General features: G+C 40.2%; 1 protein-coding gene across 1 annotated transcript in view; it reads right to left on the bottom strand.

Moving 5' to 3' along the window:
- PDE11A (phosphodiesterase 11A) overlaps positions 1-18,810 on the bottom strand; it is a 435,243-nt gene that overhangs the window by 94,841 nt on the left and 321,592 nt on the right. Inside the window, exons 11-12 of the mRNA XM_019021629.4 lie at positions 5,218-5,364; positions 4,850-4,957 (exon numbers count right to left, since the gene is read on the bottom strand). Coding sequence (XP_018877174.2) covers positions 4,850-4,957; positions 5,218-5,364 — 255 coding nt within the window. The remainder of the gene's footprint in view (positions 1-4,849; positions 4,958-5,217; positions 5,365-18,810) is intronic.

Raw genomic sequence — 18,810 nt, forward strand, 5'->3', positions numbered from 1 at the left:
TTTTGATAAGGAAATACAATGTAAAAATGATGTTTGATGATTACAAATATGATTACTGTTTATTAATTTATTTCAGTCAGTTACAGAACAAAACATCTAGATCTCTCTGTAACTTCCAGTGTTACAGTCTACAAAGGAATTTGATTTCTGTTGAGATTAGGATTCTGATTATTGAGTAAAAATATTTTATTTAAAATTTCAGTTGGTTCTGTATTTCTTGGACAGGGAGGGAGGAGTTTCAGCTGTGCTTCTAAGATCTTCCAGAATGAATTTTCTACCTCAAAAATCAAGGACTTTTCTGGAAACTGCAGTCAGAGGACAGAACATCAGCCTCAAGCTGGTGAATAGGATGGATTTTCTCCCTAAACATTCCTTCTGCTTTCTAGTTTGAATTATCAATAAAATGGTTTGGCTTATCTCTGAAAATAACCTTGTTGACAACACAAATATGGATTTAAACACGCTACCTCCACATTAAGATTTAAGAAGCCCCCAGTAAATGTCAGGGGGTGTCAATGTGTTTGCTGTGATACTTGGTTATTATTAGTGTTTAACTGCAATTCCCCACCAGCGCCACGCTGCCAGCACCACCATAAATTTTAATGTGATCATGTGCTCTTCTCTTTTCATATCCAGTGAATTCTGCAAGATCATAATATTCTATATGAACCCTAGCTGAACCTTAGTGTGATATGAAGAAAGAACAAGATTTCAAGCAATAATAGTTGTTCACCATTTTATAGCTTTTTTTAACTGGACACTGAGCAACATGGTTCCTTGAATAATATTACCCTAAACTAAATTCACTCATTCAATTAATTTTTATTGATACCCTACAGGATGCAGGGCATGGCCCAAAGTGCTAATGAGTACATTTATGGGATAGTAAAGAACACTGACTCTTAAAGAAATCTTTTTTTTTCCCCTTGGAAAATCTGTCAGAGCTCATACATCATTTATAAAACCGAAAAAAATGTCTCTGCAACCTTGGCACCACTACATGCCTTTTATTTTACAGAATACAAACAAAAGCAGAGTCATTTCCGATATCTAGTCTACATCGTGAATATAAGAAATATGTCCCTCATCTTTTATCACGTATTTATAGTTATAATTTATTTATTATGTATGTGCATGATGGAATATTTGTTCTATAAACTCCTATTAGTAAAGATAATTTATATGATGATCATTGATCTGCAGCTTTTCTTCCTCATTTTAACCACAAATAATAACTGTCACTACCTACTGTATTTGTCAGAGGAATTCAAAGTATTTGGGAAATTTTAACTATCTAAATATCTTTTTACAAACAGAATAACATTGAAGCTTTCAAATTTATAAATGTGAAATTTCAGACCAGAGGCATGGAACAAATTAATAAGTCATTAACAGGGTTCCCAGTGAACAAAATGTTCATCATTTTATATCAATTTGCCTGTCCTACAGAGTAGTTCTTTTTTTTTTAATTTCTAAAGGAACAAAACCGCTTTGTTACCTACACATGAACCTGAATACTTCTGCAAAACACAATGCTGAGTCAATAAGTTTATTTTCCACCCGTGAAGTGATTTTAGGGTTAAAGGTTAGGAAGCTGGGGCATATATTTATAATTTGCTTGTCCTGTTGTACGTGGTGCCAAAATTTGTTCAGCAGTGACACACAACTATGCATTTCCCCATTCCCAGAGACAATAGGCTTGGAAAAATACACAATCACAGATTTAAGGTCACACGGAGAACACTATTATTCACTTTTTAACAGCACGGTATGCAAGGTGGCAGTCATAAAACAGGCCCATCCTGATGGGAGATGCTCTTTTCCGACAGACTGGTTTTGTTGCTATCTCTTTTAGGAAAAACATTTATTTTGTGGTGGGGTGTGTACCTCAGTATTCCCTGTGCTAGAAGAAAAGAAGCACTTTCAAGGAAGGTGGGTAAGGTTTTTTCCCCGTTTTCTGGAAACCAGCTGAGAAACTTTGCCTTGGAGCGCCATCTAGAGGAAGCCTCAGCACACACACGCTGTGCTTTCTTAGCCTTATGACATGACCCAGGTTGAATCCAATGGTTGGTACATGGTGAGTTTCTTTTCTTTTCTTTCTTTTTTCCCCCCAGATTAATAGAGAATTTTGGTTCTAAAACAACCCACAGACAGGAAATATGAAATCACTGGAATGGAAATTTAATCACTGATAAGATCAAAACATTGAAAGGCTTTTAGAATCTTCAGGAGTGCCAAAAGCATGAGTGCCCATTGGTGGTAAGAAATAGGGCATCATTTTACCACAGGCCGAGTCACATTCCAGAGATGAGAATTGATGAGCGAGTTAAATTTATTTTTAGCTACACTGATTGAGTCGTCTTTGTTACTTCTGTAATTATTTTCTTAATTAAAAAATTCTGATTAACCAGATTGACCAGAGTCAAGCTTGGAGAAGATACTTACGCTAGAGAGAAACAAATGTTGACACTTTTAACTGACTGTAACCCTTAGTTAAGTTCAACAAAATTTAATGAGCAGAAAATACTATCTTTTCCAGATGTGGCTACTCAATACAATGTGAAGGAGAACAAAATAACGTTGTATTCTTTCTGAAGTCATGTTTTTGTTTTGTGATCTCCTCCACCCACCCTCCTTAGAGAAATTTAACAATGAAGTCTCCTCTTTCTGTGTTAGCATGAATGCAAAAAAACAAAACCTAAGCCTTCTCCAACAATGCTGCTCTTCAAGATTGCTGAGCATACTTGCAAAAACAACTGTACCCTGGAAATATTCTGACGATATGAGCATCCCCATTGTGGTGACATAGTTTAAGGATTCTATTTTCTTCAATTTCTTGGAAAGGATCAAAATTGCCCATATAATGGAAATACCCACTGCAGAAAACTGTATATTTCCTTTTGCTCCTAAGTGTCCACTGTGACCCTACTGCTCTTGCCAGTTTCCCCTATTCCAACTATTTTAAGGTTCGTCATAAAAATCTGTCTCTGTCCTTGACATTTCTAACTCAAAAATGTCACAGCCATTTCTTTTTCCTTCATTGAACAGGGTTCCTACTTACTTATTTTGGCAATTCAGCATAAATCCATAGGTTTTCCCAAATAATGGGTTAAAAAGTTTTTTATTGAATGTCCTCTGTGGGCCAGACATATGAACTCTGTACACAAAACATTATACCTTGTTTACTGAGGTAGGATATGGAAAAACAAAATGAAGATTTTTTTTTCCAAGCAATGGTTGTTACTTGAGCTATTAAGCCTCATGGTTCAAAGCACCTTCCTTTCTCACTTGACTGGCTCACTCCTCTGACGGTGGATGCAACAGAAGAATGGAACCAGTCCAGTTTTCCCAGGCCAGTCTGCCTGTTTATTAAGCAGTTGAGGACCCAAAGCACAAGTCCCTAGTATAAAAGACATTCTGGCCCCATCTTCTTATGCTAGATGCACATTTCAGCTCATGTCAATTCAACATACATTTTTTGAAAACCCACCAAGTACATGACAGAGTGCAGGGTGCCAGTGTGACCCTCAATAAATGGTGGTTGAGCAAATAAGTAGATGCTGTTGAAAAAACAAGAAATGATCTCTTCCCTCAGCAGCTTACTCTATAGGAGGAGACGGATTTGTAACTTAAAATACACAGTAGCAAGAAAGATGTGTTGTACTAGATACAGTACAGGGAAAGAAGTAATTATTGATGATTTGGGAGAAAGGGGAAGACTTTGTAGAAAAACTGGCACTAGATGAATGCCTTAAAGGATGAGTAAAATTTTAATAGGCAGAAAATGAGGCAGAGTTTTTTTTTTTTTTTTTTTTGAGAAAGAAGCAGAATTGTCTTTGTTCTTTTGGACCAAAGGAAAATGCATTTCATTTGGACCAAAGGAAAATGCATTTCATTTGGACCAAAGGAAAATGCATTTCATTTGGCGTTCTGATTTTGTGTTTAAATTTTAGTCTGGGTGCAAAAATATAAGGTATTTGTTTTATGTTGGAAGAATCCAAGACTCACATTCTTTTTTTTTGTATGGCAATATGTTTACACACACCCACAGATATGTACGTACACATGTGTGTATATATAACTATGAGGCCAAAGAAACCAACATATTTAAGCCAGAAAACATTGTACTTGATGATAGTGTAACAATGTAGTAGAAATTATGCCAAAACAAGCCTTATTTCTTGCCAGAAGAAGTAAATAGAGGATTTGTTTCAATCTTTGCCACAAACATTTGCTTTGAGATTAAATTCCAAGGCTTACATCTGCCCAGCTGCACTAGATATCTCCGTGAAACAGACTGGCCACCATCACTGGGTTAAAACCCCATGGGACAGAGATTTTAAGGCAAGTAAGCCCTAAACCTGGAGAGTGCGCACTCTTACCCCTCTTTTCTCCTTGGCCTCCCTGGGCATTGTCTCAAATAAGCATCCTCCCAGGATTTCCGTATTCCTGCGGGTGATGTTCACACCTCCCTACTGGCTTTCCACCAGCCAAGAGAGTCATATCCAGTGATCAGTTTGTTCTGTTACTCAACTACATTTCCTCTGCAAAAAGATTACTTTAAAAATCTGAGCATTTCTTTTGTAAAAGAACAAGTTTACCAAGAAAAAATACTGAACAGAAGCTCAAGTAATCATTCCAAGGCTACACTGGCTTCAAGGGGTCAACAATGTTACAGCTTTCAAGCTCAGAAATTGCTGGCACATATATACTTTCATAACCAGGGCAGGTAAGTTCCAACATAAAATGATCACATGGTAATTTTTCAGAGAAATGGAAATGTAAAGGAGAAGGCCTGCCAGTTCCTACGAATGAGAAATGATCTTCCACCATCACTAAGCACACTTACGGTTAACATCGCGAACATCAGCTGACACACATTGAAGGCATGTCTCCAGTTGTGGTATAGAACCATCCGATAGTTTTTCCTCACTGTCAAAAGCCACCTACACAGTGTCTGAAATGGGAGGGAGAGGGTGCGTCAGGCAGTTGTAAGTGATTCTAGTGGACCCTTATCTCAATGGCGCCTTATATCTGAGTAACCCTCAGTGATCAAAGGCCTTCCACAAACATCTCTTCTGGTTCTCACAGTAATCCCATGAGGTGTGCAGGGCAGGGATTATCATCCCCATTTTGTATTTGGGAAACCAGTGGTTCAGACTGGCTAACACGTTGTCCCAGGTGAACTGCTTGGATCACCCAAGACAGATATCTTACCTCATAGTCAATTTTAAATTTCTGTACCATCCCCAGCTCCATGAACATCCGGAGAGCAGCTGTGATCATGGCATCAACGTCGAGAGAAAAGTCATCAAAATGAATGTCATCGATGGCAAGTTCTGACACCAGAGGGATGTTGGCTGCCTACAAAAGCAAAAGACATAAGTCAAGCCAAGTTCACCAGCTTTCCCAAACCCCCATCCTGCTCTCCTCCCCTGCTTATCAGAAGTGCCACATAAATCAGGCCTGACCTGCACTTACACCCTGATACAGCTAAACTCTGAGCTGTAAATGTCTTTTGTTTCTGAACTGCAAATGCCCCAAGCAAATGAAGGTGGGGGCAGGGTTGGGGGCGGGGGGAGGGAAACTAATCTGAAGATAAAATACACACACTGGATCTAGCCTGCAGAATTTAGAATATGGAACTGTCAAGTTTATGGAAACTGTGGTCATACAATATATTCTGATGCATATTACAGAGCACTAAATGCAAGAAACATCTGGGCAGCCAGCAGCTGTGAATTTTAATTGATGCTATTCAGGAGAAGGAGATGGGAATACACCACTTTGCCTTGTTTCTTATATCCTTATATCCTGTAGCTTGCACGTGTTCTTTGTTACACACGTGTTCTGTATATTCAGAATGATCGAAAGGATCAGACAGCACATCTCTGGTGGGAAATATGTTGCCTTAATAAAATAGAGATATCTGAAGGTTTAGCATAAGCCTATGTTTCACTGAGGAGATCAATTTTGCTTTCTTGTTTAGCTTCATTCTATATAAACATCACAATATAATTACAATACTGGTCATACATATTCAAGGTTTTCAAAACACCCATGTTAGGCAACTGTCAATCAGCTGCCCACAAACGAGCCTAAAGAGGAGAAAAAAAAATCTTTGGAAATCATTTGTATGGTGATTTCATTGGGTTTACCATATTCTTTGGATCACTCTTGGTAAGGGAGTCACTTTTATATTTTCAGGTTATCAGAGACCATTCTGTATTCATATTCCTATCTATTCACTGGGTTTAAATTACCCTGACAGTAATTTATGCCCTGGAGCTACTTACTTTGGCTAAGAGATTCAATCCAACTCTGGCTGCTCTAAGCATTCCAGAAACCACATAATTAATCCTTCCTTCCCAACTCTATGCTCCTCCATAGGTGGAGCTTAGTTTTTCCATGTACTTGCAATTAATTCAACCCCTAAACTCTCTACCAGTTGTCTAAGTCTCTTCTGAAAATGTTCATATGCTTTGGGCATTCCGTCAGTTTCATGAATAAATCACTCCTGGAACTTCCCGCATTTCTCCAGTCTAGACCAACTATCTTATAAGTCTGATGTGTAGTTTTCATCCTAGGATATTCCTTCACCATAATTGTGGGGATGCCTTTCTCTCTTTCTTTGTTTCTCTAGCCCACATCTTTCTCTTTCTTGCTTTCTCCTCTCATTTTGGTGAGACACATCCTCTAACAGATTCCCAAGAAAAGGTGTGGGGTAGATTTGTGAGGCTGTGCAGTCTGAAATATTTTTGTATTACTGTCACATTTCATTAATAGTTTGCCTAGGTAAGATTTCTAGATTTCTAGGTTGGAAATCATTCCATTAGAATGTTAAAGGCATTGCTCTTTGAGCTTTCGATGTTACTTTTGAGAAGTCAGAAGCTATTCTGCGCTATTATACTTTGAAAATAACTCCCCCCTCCAACTGAGTTTTTGTAGAATCTTTTTGCTTCAAGAGTTCTGAAATGTCATACAAATGTGCCTTGGTGTGAGTTTATTTTCATTCATTATCCTAGGCACTTTGTAAGCCCTTTTCTTTTTTCCTTTTTTTTTTTTCCAGTGTATCTATTACAGGTTTTTGCTTTGTAGTTCCCATGAGGCTTAGCTTTAGCTGTAGTAAATTATTTTAAAGGCTTATCATTAGCTATAATAAATTATTAAGATGACATCTTAATTTTGATTGCAAAAAAAGAAACAGAGGAAAAAAAGATACTTCATTCCATCCCCCTCTGCATTTTGATTTTTTGTTGTCACTTCAAATCTTTTTTTAAAATTTATTTATTATACTTTAAGTTCTAGGGTACATGTGCACAACGTGCAGGTTTGTTACACAAGTATACGTGTGCCATGTTGGTGTGTTGCACCCATTAACTCGTCATTTACATTAGGTATATCTCCTAATGCTATCCCTCCTCCCTCCCAACACCCCACGACAGATCCCGGTGTGTGATGTTCCCCACCCTGTGTTCAACTGTTCTCATTGTTCAGTTCCCACCTATGAGTGAGAACATGCGGTGTTTGGTTGTAAGCCCTTTTCTTAATTGGAAAATTGTGTCTTTTAATTCTAGAAAAACATTTTAAAATAAGCTCTTTGAAGATTTCTTCCTCTCTTTTGTTTTTCTGAAATTCCCTTAACTTGACCTTTGGACTGGTTTGTCTTTCTTTTCTTTCTCTTTCTTTCTTTCTTTCTTTCTTTCTTTCTTTCTTTCTTTCTTTCTTTCTTTCATTTCTCTTTTCTTTTAGTTTTTATTTTCTTTTTCTTACATGTTTTTCATTTCTCATATTTTTTCTTTTCCTTTTTGCTCTGTTTTCTAGGAAATTTCTTCTTACTGTTGAGATTTTAATACCACGGTTTTCATTCTAAGAGCTCTTCTTTTGTCATCTGGATATTCCTTTTTATGTATTTTTAAGAGTACCCTAATTTTATTTCACGGATACAATATTTTCTCTTACCTGCCTGAGGATGTGAATGACAATTCTATTTGTCATTTTCTTCTCTTCTTATAATTGGCTTCACTCTCTGTACTTTGTTTTAGTCTCTCCTTTTTTATTGTGGTAAAAATACTGTACTGTGTACAGGACAGTAGTGTTAACTATATGCACATTGTCATACAACAGATCTCTAGAACTTTTTCATCTTGCATGGCTGAAACTCCATACTTATTAAACAGTTCCCCATTTCCTCCTCCTCCCAGCTACTGACAACCACCATTCTACTTTCTGTTTCTATGAGTTTGATTACTCTACCTCATACAAGTAGAATCATGCAATATTCGTTTTTTTTGTCATTGGCTTATTTGACTCAGCATAATGTCCTCAAAGTTTATCCATGTTAAAGCATATGACAGGTTTTCTTTTTTTTAAGCTGAATAATATTCCATTGTATGCATATACCACATTTTTGTTCCATTCATCAATCAACGGTTTCATCTCTGTCTTCATCAGCCAACTTTCAAGAAATTATTTTAATACATTAGAGGCTTTAGAAATATTAGAGGTTTTCCTTAGCGGCCTGATAATCTTTAGTTTTCCACTCCTGTGTAAAAGTGGGGCTCTAAAAGTTTCTATTGGAGCTTCTGGGGGCTTCTCTGTAGGGGGAATGTGTCTGACCTGTTTCCTTGGGGAAGCCACCAAATATCAGTGTCTTTGTGTCTTTACTCTTTAGCTACTCAGAATCCCCAGAGAAGAGTCTTCTGGCTGGAGCCTAGCGGGGAAGCAGGTTGGAGGAGGAGTCTCAGCATTGGTTTCCTGTTCATTCAGTCCTCCTGTTTTCACCCTGCACGCCCACCCTCACGCTCTGCACTGACGATTCCCTAACCCAAAGACCCAAGATTATACTCTCTCCAGAGGACAAGCCTCTAGTCTTTATGGAGTGGGGGAATAGAACAAAGGATATGGGGCTCTAACTTCTTCTTAGACTCTCTGTTTTCCTGTTTATAAGCCCATCTTCATTTGCACTTCCAAAGGTACTTAATTAGTCAATTCCCGAGCTATCTGTGGGGAGGAGTCTATGGTATAAATCTGCTTGCCTCTCAGCTTTTCCCATTGCTAGGTTACTTTGGCTGTCTTGAGTTTGCTAAATTACTTTCTATTCATCCATCTGTTTTCTAGCATCCAAAATTTTGTCACCATTAAGTCCCTTCCCAATTTCTTTGGCTTTGAGAATTTATGCATTAAAAAAAAAACAACCTTTATTTTTGTTTTAGTAGGGCATGGGGAGAGACCAAAGGAAATGAGTGTAGTTAATCTATCATCTTTATCCAAAAATCAATGAAGTTATCTTTATTAAATGATACCTAGAATGGTCAGCTTGGAGAACTCAGAGGGAAGCCAGCCTTTGGTCTGCAGGCCCTTTGTTTCTATGTGCACACCTGGCTGCAACCATGTAGATCTCGTTCTCTTATTCTGCGCCCCTGTGGGTTCACTTGTGCCAGTGAACTCACTTATTAGGCTGTAACAATCTTAGAGGCAGATGCCATGTTTATTTTCCTTAGGGAAGCTCCAAACAATTCTTTACTCCTATCATGTGTTTGAGGGTTTGTAAATAGAGAATACCAAGGTCTCAGAAAGATGTGTGCTTGTAGTAACTTGTTCCAATTCAAAATCAAATGTTAGTGAGAAAAACACTTTTCAAGAGATAGAGGCCCTGTCCCAAAAGACACAAATCTTTCTGGTCTCAGGAGAGAAGTTTAGTTCTGAATTGGCAAAGGAGGCTGAACCTTGTTACAGTTTGTTACCAAAGAAGCAGAAATGGTGATAGAGGCAGCACTGCTCCACTCCAGGTGGCCCCTGTCTTGTAGATTATTAATAGTGTATTCCCTGATACCATTATAAATCCTCTACCTTTCAAAGGCACTAAATCCACTTAATTATCTTAAAAATTAAAGAATATAGGAATTTTTTCATTATGAAGTGTTAATGGAAAGGAAATAAGAACATTACGTTGAAAATGTAAAATGACCTCTGGTTCACCAAGACCCATCCTTATTGACCTTGTCTTTTTTTCCCCTAATAGGTTGATTGATCCATGGTTAAATCATACCGGTGTGTAGATCATGCTAAGCCCTGCCATAAACCCTTGCTGGTACTTGTAGATGAAAGAAAGTTCCAAGCCTTTCAAGAATGACCATTTTCAGCTATTTTGAGAAGTCTGGGTAGTTTTCGTCCCCACATTGCTGGGTTCAAGGGCAGGTTCTGGAGAAAACTATGAAGAGTAACAGGCAGTATGTATCCTGAGCAGATAAGCATAAAAGATTTGGGAATAGCCTTCCATTGACAAATTCCTTGTTATAGAGACACAGTGCTCCCCATTGCTTCCAGTAAACAGAAAATGAGATTGCATCTTCCAAACCTATAATTACTCTAGCCATAGGATATTAACAAAACAAATCAAAGTCAATTTCTCCAAATGTCAGTCTTCAACTTTTAAATATTTATAAGGTGTCATATCCCTAAATCAAAGAGGAGTGCCACAATCCAAAATAACTACTGAATTAATAGCCAGGAAATAACATTTGGATAAAAGAACCATTTACTTTACTGCAGCAATAAATGAAAACACAGAATTATGAGTCCTGGAGCTAATTTGAATAATGTTCAAGAAGTGAGACTCTAGCTGGCTGGACGTACCTGATATCCTTTGGCCATTCCTCTTCTTTGTTTGGGTCTTAACAGTTAAGTGGTTATCAAAGGGAGTCATAAAACTGCCTCCTCTAAAATTGAAAAGGTAGCTTTACAAAGAGGCCATAAAATGTTAAAATACAATCCTGGATCCCTTGACACATGAATATTACATTTTGTGATGCTCAGAAAATGGGAAGAAACAACAAAGTGGGTGGTAGTCCAGCCTTGGCAATTCAAAGGAAAATTGACTAGTTGCTAATTCCAGCCCACTCACTCTCTTAATCCTCTGGACAAAAAGCAGTAGTCAGGAGCCTTACGATTCTGGGATTAATGGAGACAGGAGGTTGAGCTGTGGTGATGTGGAAGGGACAGCAAAGTTCTTTCTTTTGCCAATATAATTATAGCCCTTATTATGTGCCAGATACTGTTTTAGTATTATACTTTGCATATACTCACTCATTTGATGTTCACAAGAACCCTAAAAGCTTGGGAATAGTTTTAATTCCATGTTATGATGAGGCAACTGAAATAAATAATGAATAAGTTGGTCAAATTTGCAGTGTGATTGTCAGAGGCAGATTTGAACCTGGGGAGCTTTGTGTTAGAGACTGGCTCCTAACCATCACACTGCCTCTCAAAATGGGCCTATGCCAAGCGAGGGTCCCCCTTTCTGTATTACGCAAACAAACTTGGGTGCACCATGACTGGAGTTTGGGATTTACATCCAGATGACTAGCTTTTCAATCCGTTTTTTATTATGAGCAGCCTGGACCTATGTGAGGGACAATGTTTTTGTCTTTACCTATATAAAACTCACTTGGGAAAGTCTCTAAATTCACAACTGACTTTGGAATGAACCCAAATTGTTACTCTGTGTTGATTGTAGCTAACCCAGAATCAACTCGAATACTCCCAAGACCATGCTGAAAAAATAACTTGTCTTCTGGGGGAGCAAACAATGAGGAGGTGACAAACGAGGAGATAAATAGTATTAGCAGAACAGCGATATTATGAAAAAGTAAGTTTTTGCTTGATCACAGGAGTTTGAGGCTGCAATACACTATGATCGCGCCTGTGAATAGCCACTGCATACACTCCAGCCAGGGTAACATAGCGAAACCCCATCTCTTAAAAAAAAGCAGGATTTAAATTCTCCTGGCAATTGTTTTCTCTTGATGCCATTCATTAAGTTTGCCTTGTAGTTGCCTAGAACACTCTTCATGACAGATATGGGCTCTCATCCTACCTTTAACACTTACTTGGCTGAGTGGCAGTGGGCAAGAAACTAAAGTAAGCCTCAGATTGAGCATTCTTTGTATAAACAATCACAAAATTGTGTTGCATGGCTGTTGTGAGGAGTGAATGAAATAATGCACACAAGAGCCTAGCACAGTGCTTGGAAATAGGAAATAGTAAGTAACGGTGGCTGGCATGATGGCGCTTGATGTTGGTGTGTTGTTGTTATGCTCATTGTGATTTTTATACTGATAGCAGCCCCATAGAAGGATAGGGTGAGTGGAGAAGATTTTGGTAACTAGACTCTGAAGAGTCAAGCTCTATCCTCTGCCCCAGGAGACCGCCCAGTTTAATCCATTTTAATTCAGTACATACGTATTGTGCATCTAACTGTACGCCAGGCACTGGCATATGCTGTGGTTATGTTTCTAAAATCAGTGTGGTCCCTGTGCTCGCAGCCTGTCAGAGGATACAGAGAAGCAAACGGGCAATTATAGAACAGTATGGGTTAAGAGCTGCGATGGGGGAAACACGGGGCACCACGCGAACTCCCGGGAGAGTTTAGTGAAATACATTCGGCTTCACGTTCCTGCCTTAATTCCAAACTGTCATTAAACCTCATCTTTATAAAGCATATTTAGTAATTTAAACAGTTAAAAATAGTTACTATGATAAAAAAAATGTTTAAAGGTCATAGAGAATGTATCAAAACCTAAGAAAAGCCGTGGACTCCATTCCTGAGACGCTCATGGCCTATCCAAGAAGAAAGAAAAAACAATGATTCGTGGAAAAAAAACCCCAAAAAACCAGAAGCATAAAGTTCAGAGGCAACAACAGGAGCGTATGAGATGCAAAGAAGCACAATGGAGGAGGATCATCTAATGTGGGCATTGGAGGGTGAATACAAGTTCACCAGGAGAATAAGGAAACATGGCGGAGAATAGCACTGCAGAGTAGAGTTCCAGTCTCCCCTGAAGATGGTGCAATACCAGGAGGCACAGACAGAGGGCCCCATTGTTAACAAAAAAAACCAGTGCTTGTTCACAGAGATCCAAGACTTCCTCTAATAGGCTTGGACCCCTTGGCTGCCTAAACAACTGTAAAACTTGAGTTCATCCAAGTAAAGGGCATCCGCTTTGCCAAGCTCCAGTGGCCTTGGACCACAGTGCAGGCGCCTGGTTTGCCTGTGACTCCAGGACTGACTTCTGTTCGCTGTCCATGCCAGGTTGGCTCCCTCGGCCCCTGGTGGTGACCAGTCTCCATTCTCTATGGTCAAACCTCCCAGAACTTCCCCTTTGAAGCTCTGGTCCCAATTTTAGTTGCGGCAGGTGGCAAATGTTTGGGCCGTTTTCGTATGGGAAAGCAATTGTCAGTGTTTCCTTTTCCCTTTCTTTGCTGCACTCAACAGCGAACCCTTTCTTTCCTCTTCTGGGAATATTTTAAGACCAAGCAACCCTCTGTGTCCTCCAGGGAAAAGGAATTTGTTTTCGGTTGAGTGGGGTTCTGGGTCTAATGGGTCTATCTATTTTGAAAGAACCAGGGAAAAAGAGAGAGCACTCTAGAACCAGAAGGAAGGAAGGACGTGCTCCCGGGGGAGATAAGTAACAGAGGAAGGGCCAGGCATAGTGGCTCATGCCTGTAATCCCAGCACTTTGGGAGGCCGAGGCAGGTGGATCAACAGAGGTCAGGAGTTCGAGACCAGCCCGGACAACATGGTGAAACTCCGTCTCTATTAAAAATACAAAAATTAATACAAAAATTAGCTGGGTGTGGTGGTGGGCACCTGTAATCCCAGCTACTTAGGAGGCTGAGGCAGGAGAATTGCTTAAACCCAGGAGGTGGAGGTTGCAGCGAGCACTGCACTCCAGCAGGGGTGACAGAGTGAGACTCCATCTAAAAGAAAAAGAAAAAAAAAGAAAGGGAGGAGGAAGAAGAATTTCCCACTTTCACAGAGATACAGGAATGAGGCAAGAGAGGGAAGGAGACAGCCCCTGGGAGCATGGCTGCTGATCCTTGTGCATTTACCTAGAAAGTGGATGCACCTAGCAAAGGACCCCCATGGAGGCAAAGGACTCCCATGTTGGAGCTCCCATAAGCTAAGTGACAGTTGAATCAGAATCCATGGACTGTCCCATGTTTAAGTTGAAACCTCTCATTATTTGCACACAAGAGTTCACCAGCTCTTCCTCCCATGGAAGAGTGGTGAGGACTTTAGCTCATCAGCGTCCAGCACCTCAACCACTGACCACCCAATGGGAATGACACCTGTTTGGGTAATGCACCCTTGCTTAGTCACCAAACACACAATACCTAAAGACACTAATAAAGCCAAGAAAGAGGCTGGGTGCGGTGGCTCACACCTGTAATCCCAGCACTTTGGGAGGCCGAGGTGGGTGGATCACTTGAGGTCGGGAGTTCGAGACCAGCCTGACCAACATGGAGAAACCCTGTCTCTAGTAAAAATACAAAAATTAGCTGGGCATGATGGCACATGCCTGTAATCCCAGGTACTCTGGAGACTGAGGCAGGAGAATCGCTTTAACCCGGGAGGCAGAGGTTGCGGTGAGCCAAGATCACGCCATTGCACTCCAGCCCAGGCAACAAGAGTGAAATTCTGCCTCAAAATAAAATAAAAATAAATAAATAAATAAAATAATAAAATAAAATAAAATAAATCACATTATTGGCTGGGTGCGGTGGCTCACACCTGTAATCCAGCACTTTGGGAGGCTGAAGTGGACAGATCACAAGGTCAGGAGATCGAGACCATCCTGGCTAACACAGTGAAACCCCGTCTCTACTAAAAATACACACACACACACACACACACACACACACACACACAAATTAGCCAGGTGTGGTGGCGGGTGCCTGTAGTCCCAGCTACTTGGGAGGCTCAGGCAGGAGAATGGCATTAGCCTGGGAGGCGGAGCTTGCAGTGAGCTGAGATCACGCCATTGCACTCCAGCCTGGGTGACTCTGTCTCAAAAAAAAAAAAAAGCCAAGAGAGAGGGGCAGGGTTCTGGATACCTACAACCGACAGGAATGCTGGGAGTGTGGGAGTGGAAGGTGGAGAAGGCTTCTACACCTGAACTAGGTTGGGAAGCTGAAGTGAAGCAGCTTAAAACTTCCTGAGAGCCAAGGCAGTGGTTAACGATGTCCATCATTAATATGTTGTGTAATTATTGTTGCAAGTCTGATGGACAAGGATAGGAATTGCGTCTGTCTTGTTTACTGTTGTGTCCTAAGTGCTCATTGCAGTCTTCACCACTGTAGGCAGTACCTGGCACATGGGAGAAACTCATTAAATATTTATCAGATGAATGAGTGAAGGCTTGATAATCCTGCTGAAAGTCATCTTACTAGTTTTTCCCAAACCATGCCACAATATCCCCTGGTGAATTTGAGTTGTGTGAACTTTTTGCCAACCACCCTGGTGATTACCTCACACTTAGATACACGTGCACATGGAAATCCAAGATCAGGTAATATAGGTGAGTCAAGTTGCCTTCTAAGTTTGTGTGAATCCAGTGCTCCATTTTTTTATACATCACTGGGGCAGTTTTTAGTAGAAGACACATAGAGGAGTCCCTAACCCTGTGACCCCAATCTTCAAGTTCCAATCTGAGCTCACCAGCTGGGTGACTCTGAGGTTAGCCTGCTTCATCCCTCCAAGAAGAAGGTAGGTCCTTGCAGGGTGGATGTGTGAGTGCAGCATGGTGGCTCTGTGAGTTTGTCATGAATTTCCTGTAGTGTCCTTCTTTCTATGTCTTAGTAGCAGGAAAGTGATGGAAGGAAGGAAGTGCTCTTGGGGGAGACGAGGCAGTGAAGCTTGTGTTGACTACATTACACATTAAGGTTTAGAGATGTGAGATATGAATTCCCCAAAGATGATGCTGCCAGTCCAGCATGATCTTTCTGGCTCAGAGATTGCTGCCTTTTGTCTTGGTTCTGCCCAGACCTACTATGCTCTCTGTATATTGCTTCTTAACTCACATGCTCGGTTGAATCTTAATGGCTTCCTGCCTACATCAACCTCAACCTGCTGCACTGTGGGTCTTTCTTGAGTCCTCACTGACCCTCCCTGCTGCAGCCTCACCAGAGAGAGGGAAGGCACAACCACTATTCCTTCTTCCATATTCCATGGTGCTTGGTAGCACACAGGCATGAGACAACAATTCAATGACTGTTTCAGTGACTAGGGAGAAAAAGAAGGAAGATAATGAGAGAACTTGTTCACCAGCAGGAAATGAAGCTGTCTGGAAACATCAGCCTCTAGAGATGGACCAGGGTTTGTAAACTAATAATAGAGACCACATGAGTTGGTTTAGCACTTTAGTGTCAAACAGCTAAGCCTAATGAACATCATATTCCCTTGTTTCTGTAGTTTAAAATGTCAAGTTTATCAAAGCATTGCCAGTAACAATAAGCCAAAGGAACAAGCCAACACTAATATGGAACCAAGCTCTTAACGCACAAAAGACAGCAAGGGGCATCAAGCCTCAAGGCCTGTGAAATGGTAGAGAACAATGTTAGAGGGCAAAGGGAACTGGAGGCTCAACTTCCTGTTTTTATCGTTTTGTTCAAAATTAACCTGATCTTGCCATGCTTGTCCTGGGGTGATGAGTGCCAATGGTCCTGTTACAAAGTACTGCACTCCACCATGCAGCAAAGCCAGTGAAGGGTGAAACCGGAACCTTGGGATTAGACTTAGTAGCTAATGGCAATAGTGGGCCACCTTGAGGATGAAGAGGATGGTGCAGAGCCACTGCCAGGAGAGGGGTTTTATTTGGGTTTTCTATTCATGTTACTAACTGGATCCCATGCTCTTCCTCAATCTTGTCCTGTACCCCAAGCTCCCATATTTTGGCCTGCTATTTGGAGATAGGAGTGTACTCTGTCACCAGTGACACATGAGGCTAGTTACCCAATCATCACCTTCCAGTGAGCTGGTCAGAAGAAATGTTTCAAAATTTATGCATTCAATATAAACAATTTCCCATCCTGTGCATCAAAAAGTATCGTAGAGTCTCTTTGTCACTTCTGAAACGAAGCATCTCTGTGCTGTTGTCTCAATATTCAGTTGAGTGTCTTCTTAGAGAAAAACAGACTCTAGTTTCCACATATTTTTCACGGTCCCTCTATGCAGCAAGATAAATAAGAATTTATATACTTTTACTTGTAAATCCAGTAAATATTTATATTGGTTTTTGCCATAAAAGCACATGAAGCATTATAAAAGAGGTTTCTACTCTTAGGGCTGAATAAAGCCATCACTCGCAGTGAGGAAGTAATCTATCAAATAAGGCAAAGAGGGGTGTGTGTCCTGATTCCTGAGCCACAATTCCCTGTCTTGAATTGTACCTGGATTTACTCTTGGCTGGATGGTGGCGTTCCTGAATACACACACAAGTACATGCATGCACACATCTCATGTACACACTTCGTTTTTAATCTGCTCTTTGACTTTTCTCAGATATTTTATTAGTCCATTCTGTCTTCAGTTCTGTTAGACTGTTATTCCACACAGACAAACATTTGAATTTCGCCTGGACTGTGTTGTTGGTGAAATATGTTAGTATCTGACTTAAGCTGAATATGGTGGACAGAGCAAAACTACCTTGGAAATGAAATTATATTTGAATAACCCACATACAAAGGTCAGTGAAGATATTCATAAATTTAACAACACTAATAGCTTTAATTTAATAAATTAAGAACTCAACCATGTTTAGACAGGTTGGCTAGTTTTGTTAGTGCTGGGTGGAACACGCATTAGAAATTTTTTTCATCATGGTGCATTTATTAAGACATATTGTGTATCAAGCATTGTGCTAAGTGCTTTATAGTATTTCATTTAATCCTGCAACAACCCCATGGGTAAGATTCTATTACTAGTCCCAATTTAGCCTCCATAGCACAGATGAAGTAACTGAGGTTAAGAAGATAAGCAACTTTCTCAAGGTCACATAACTAGAAAACTGCTGGGACTAGAAATCAATCCCAATGAATCTAGCCCTGCCCTCTGTGTTTGTAACCACTACCCTATATTGCCCACACAATCATTTGAATGCCTCTTAGCTTAGATCCACTGCAGCACAGCATGTAATTATTGCTTCCAGAGATTTTCTTCCATGCAGCTTTAAAAAACTTATTTATTTTTGTGGTCTTTGTGAATCTGTCTCTCATCATTCATAAGTTCCATAAGGAAAGGATTCAGATTCTCATATGTCAGCAATTATCATAGCCTAGTACTTTTCTCATGGCAAGTAATTAATAAATGTGGGTTGGTGGGATGCCAAGTGCATAACCTCCTGAGCCAAACAGATGTGCATTTGAATCTGAGTTTGCTGCGTGCTAAAGCTGTGGCCTTGGGCATCAGTGTCCTATTCTGAGAAGGGAACACAATGATAACTATCTTACAGTCATTGAAAAGCTTAAGTGAGACAAAATACTTAGCACAGTGCCAGGTTCATAGGAGGCCCTCAGTACATGACAGTGTGTTAGTCTGCAAAATACCACAAACTGGGTGGCTTAGACAACAGAAATTTATTTTCCCACAGTTCTGGAGGCTGGAAGTGCAAAAGCAAGGTATTGGCAGGTTTGGTTTCTCTTGAGGTCTCTCTCCTTGGCTTGTGGATGGCTGCCTTCTCGCTACGTGCTCACACGGCTTTCTCTCTGTACATGTGCACCTCTGGCGTCTTTTCCTCTTCTTGTAGGACACTAGTCATTGGATTAGGGCTCAACCATATGACTTCATTTAGCCTTAATGACCTCTTTAAAACCCCTATCTCCAAATACAGTCACGTTCTAAGGTACTAGGGATTAGGGCCTCAACATATGAATTTGGGAGTGGGGAAGAAACAATTTGGTCCATAACAGACAGTTATCATTATTGCAAATGAATTGAGCACTAAATATCTAGAAATTCAAAATAAATGT

Source organism: Gorilla gorilla, chromosome 11 (assembly GCF_029281585.2).
Source record: "Gorilla gorilla gorilla isolate KB3781 chromosome 11, NHGRI_mGorGor1-v2.1_pri, whole genome shotgun sequence".
NCBI lineage: Eukaryota > Metazoa > Chordata > Mammalia > Primates > Hominidae > Gorilla > Gorilla gorilla.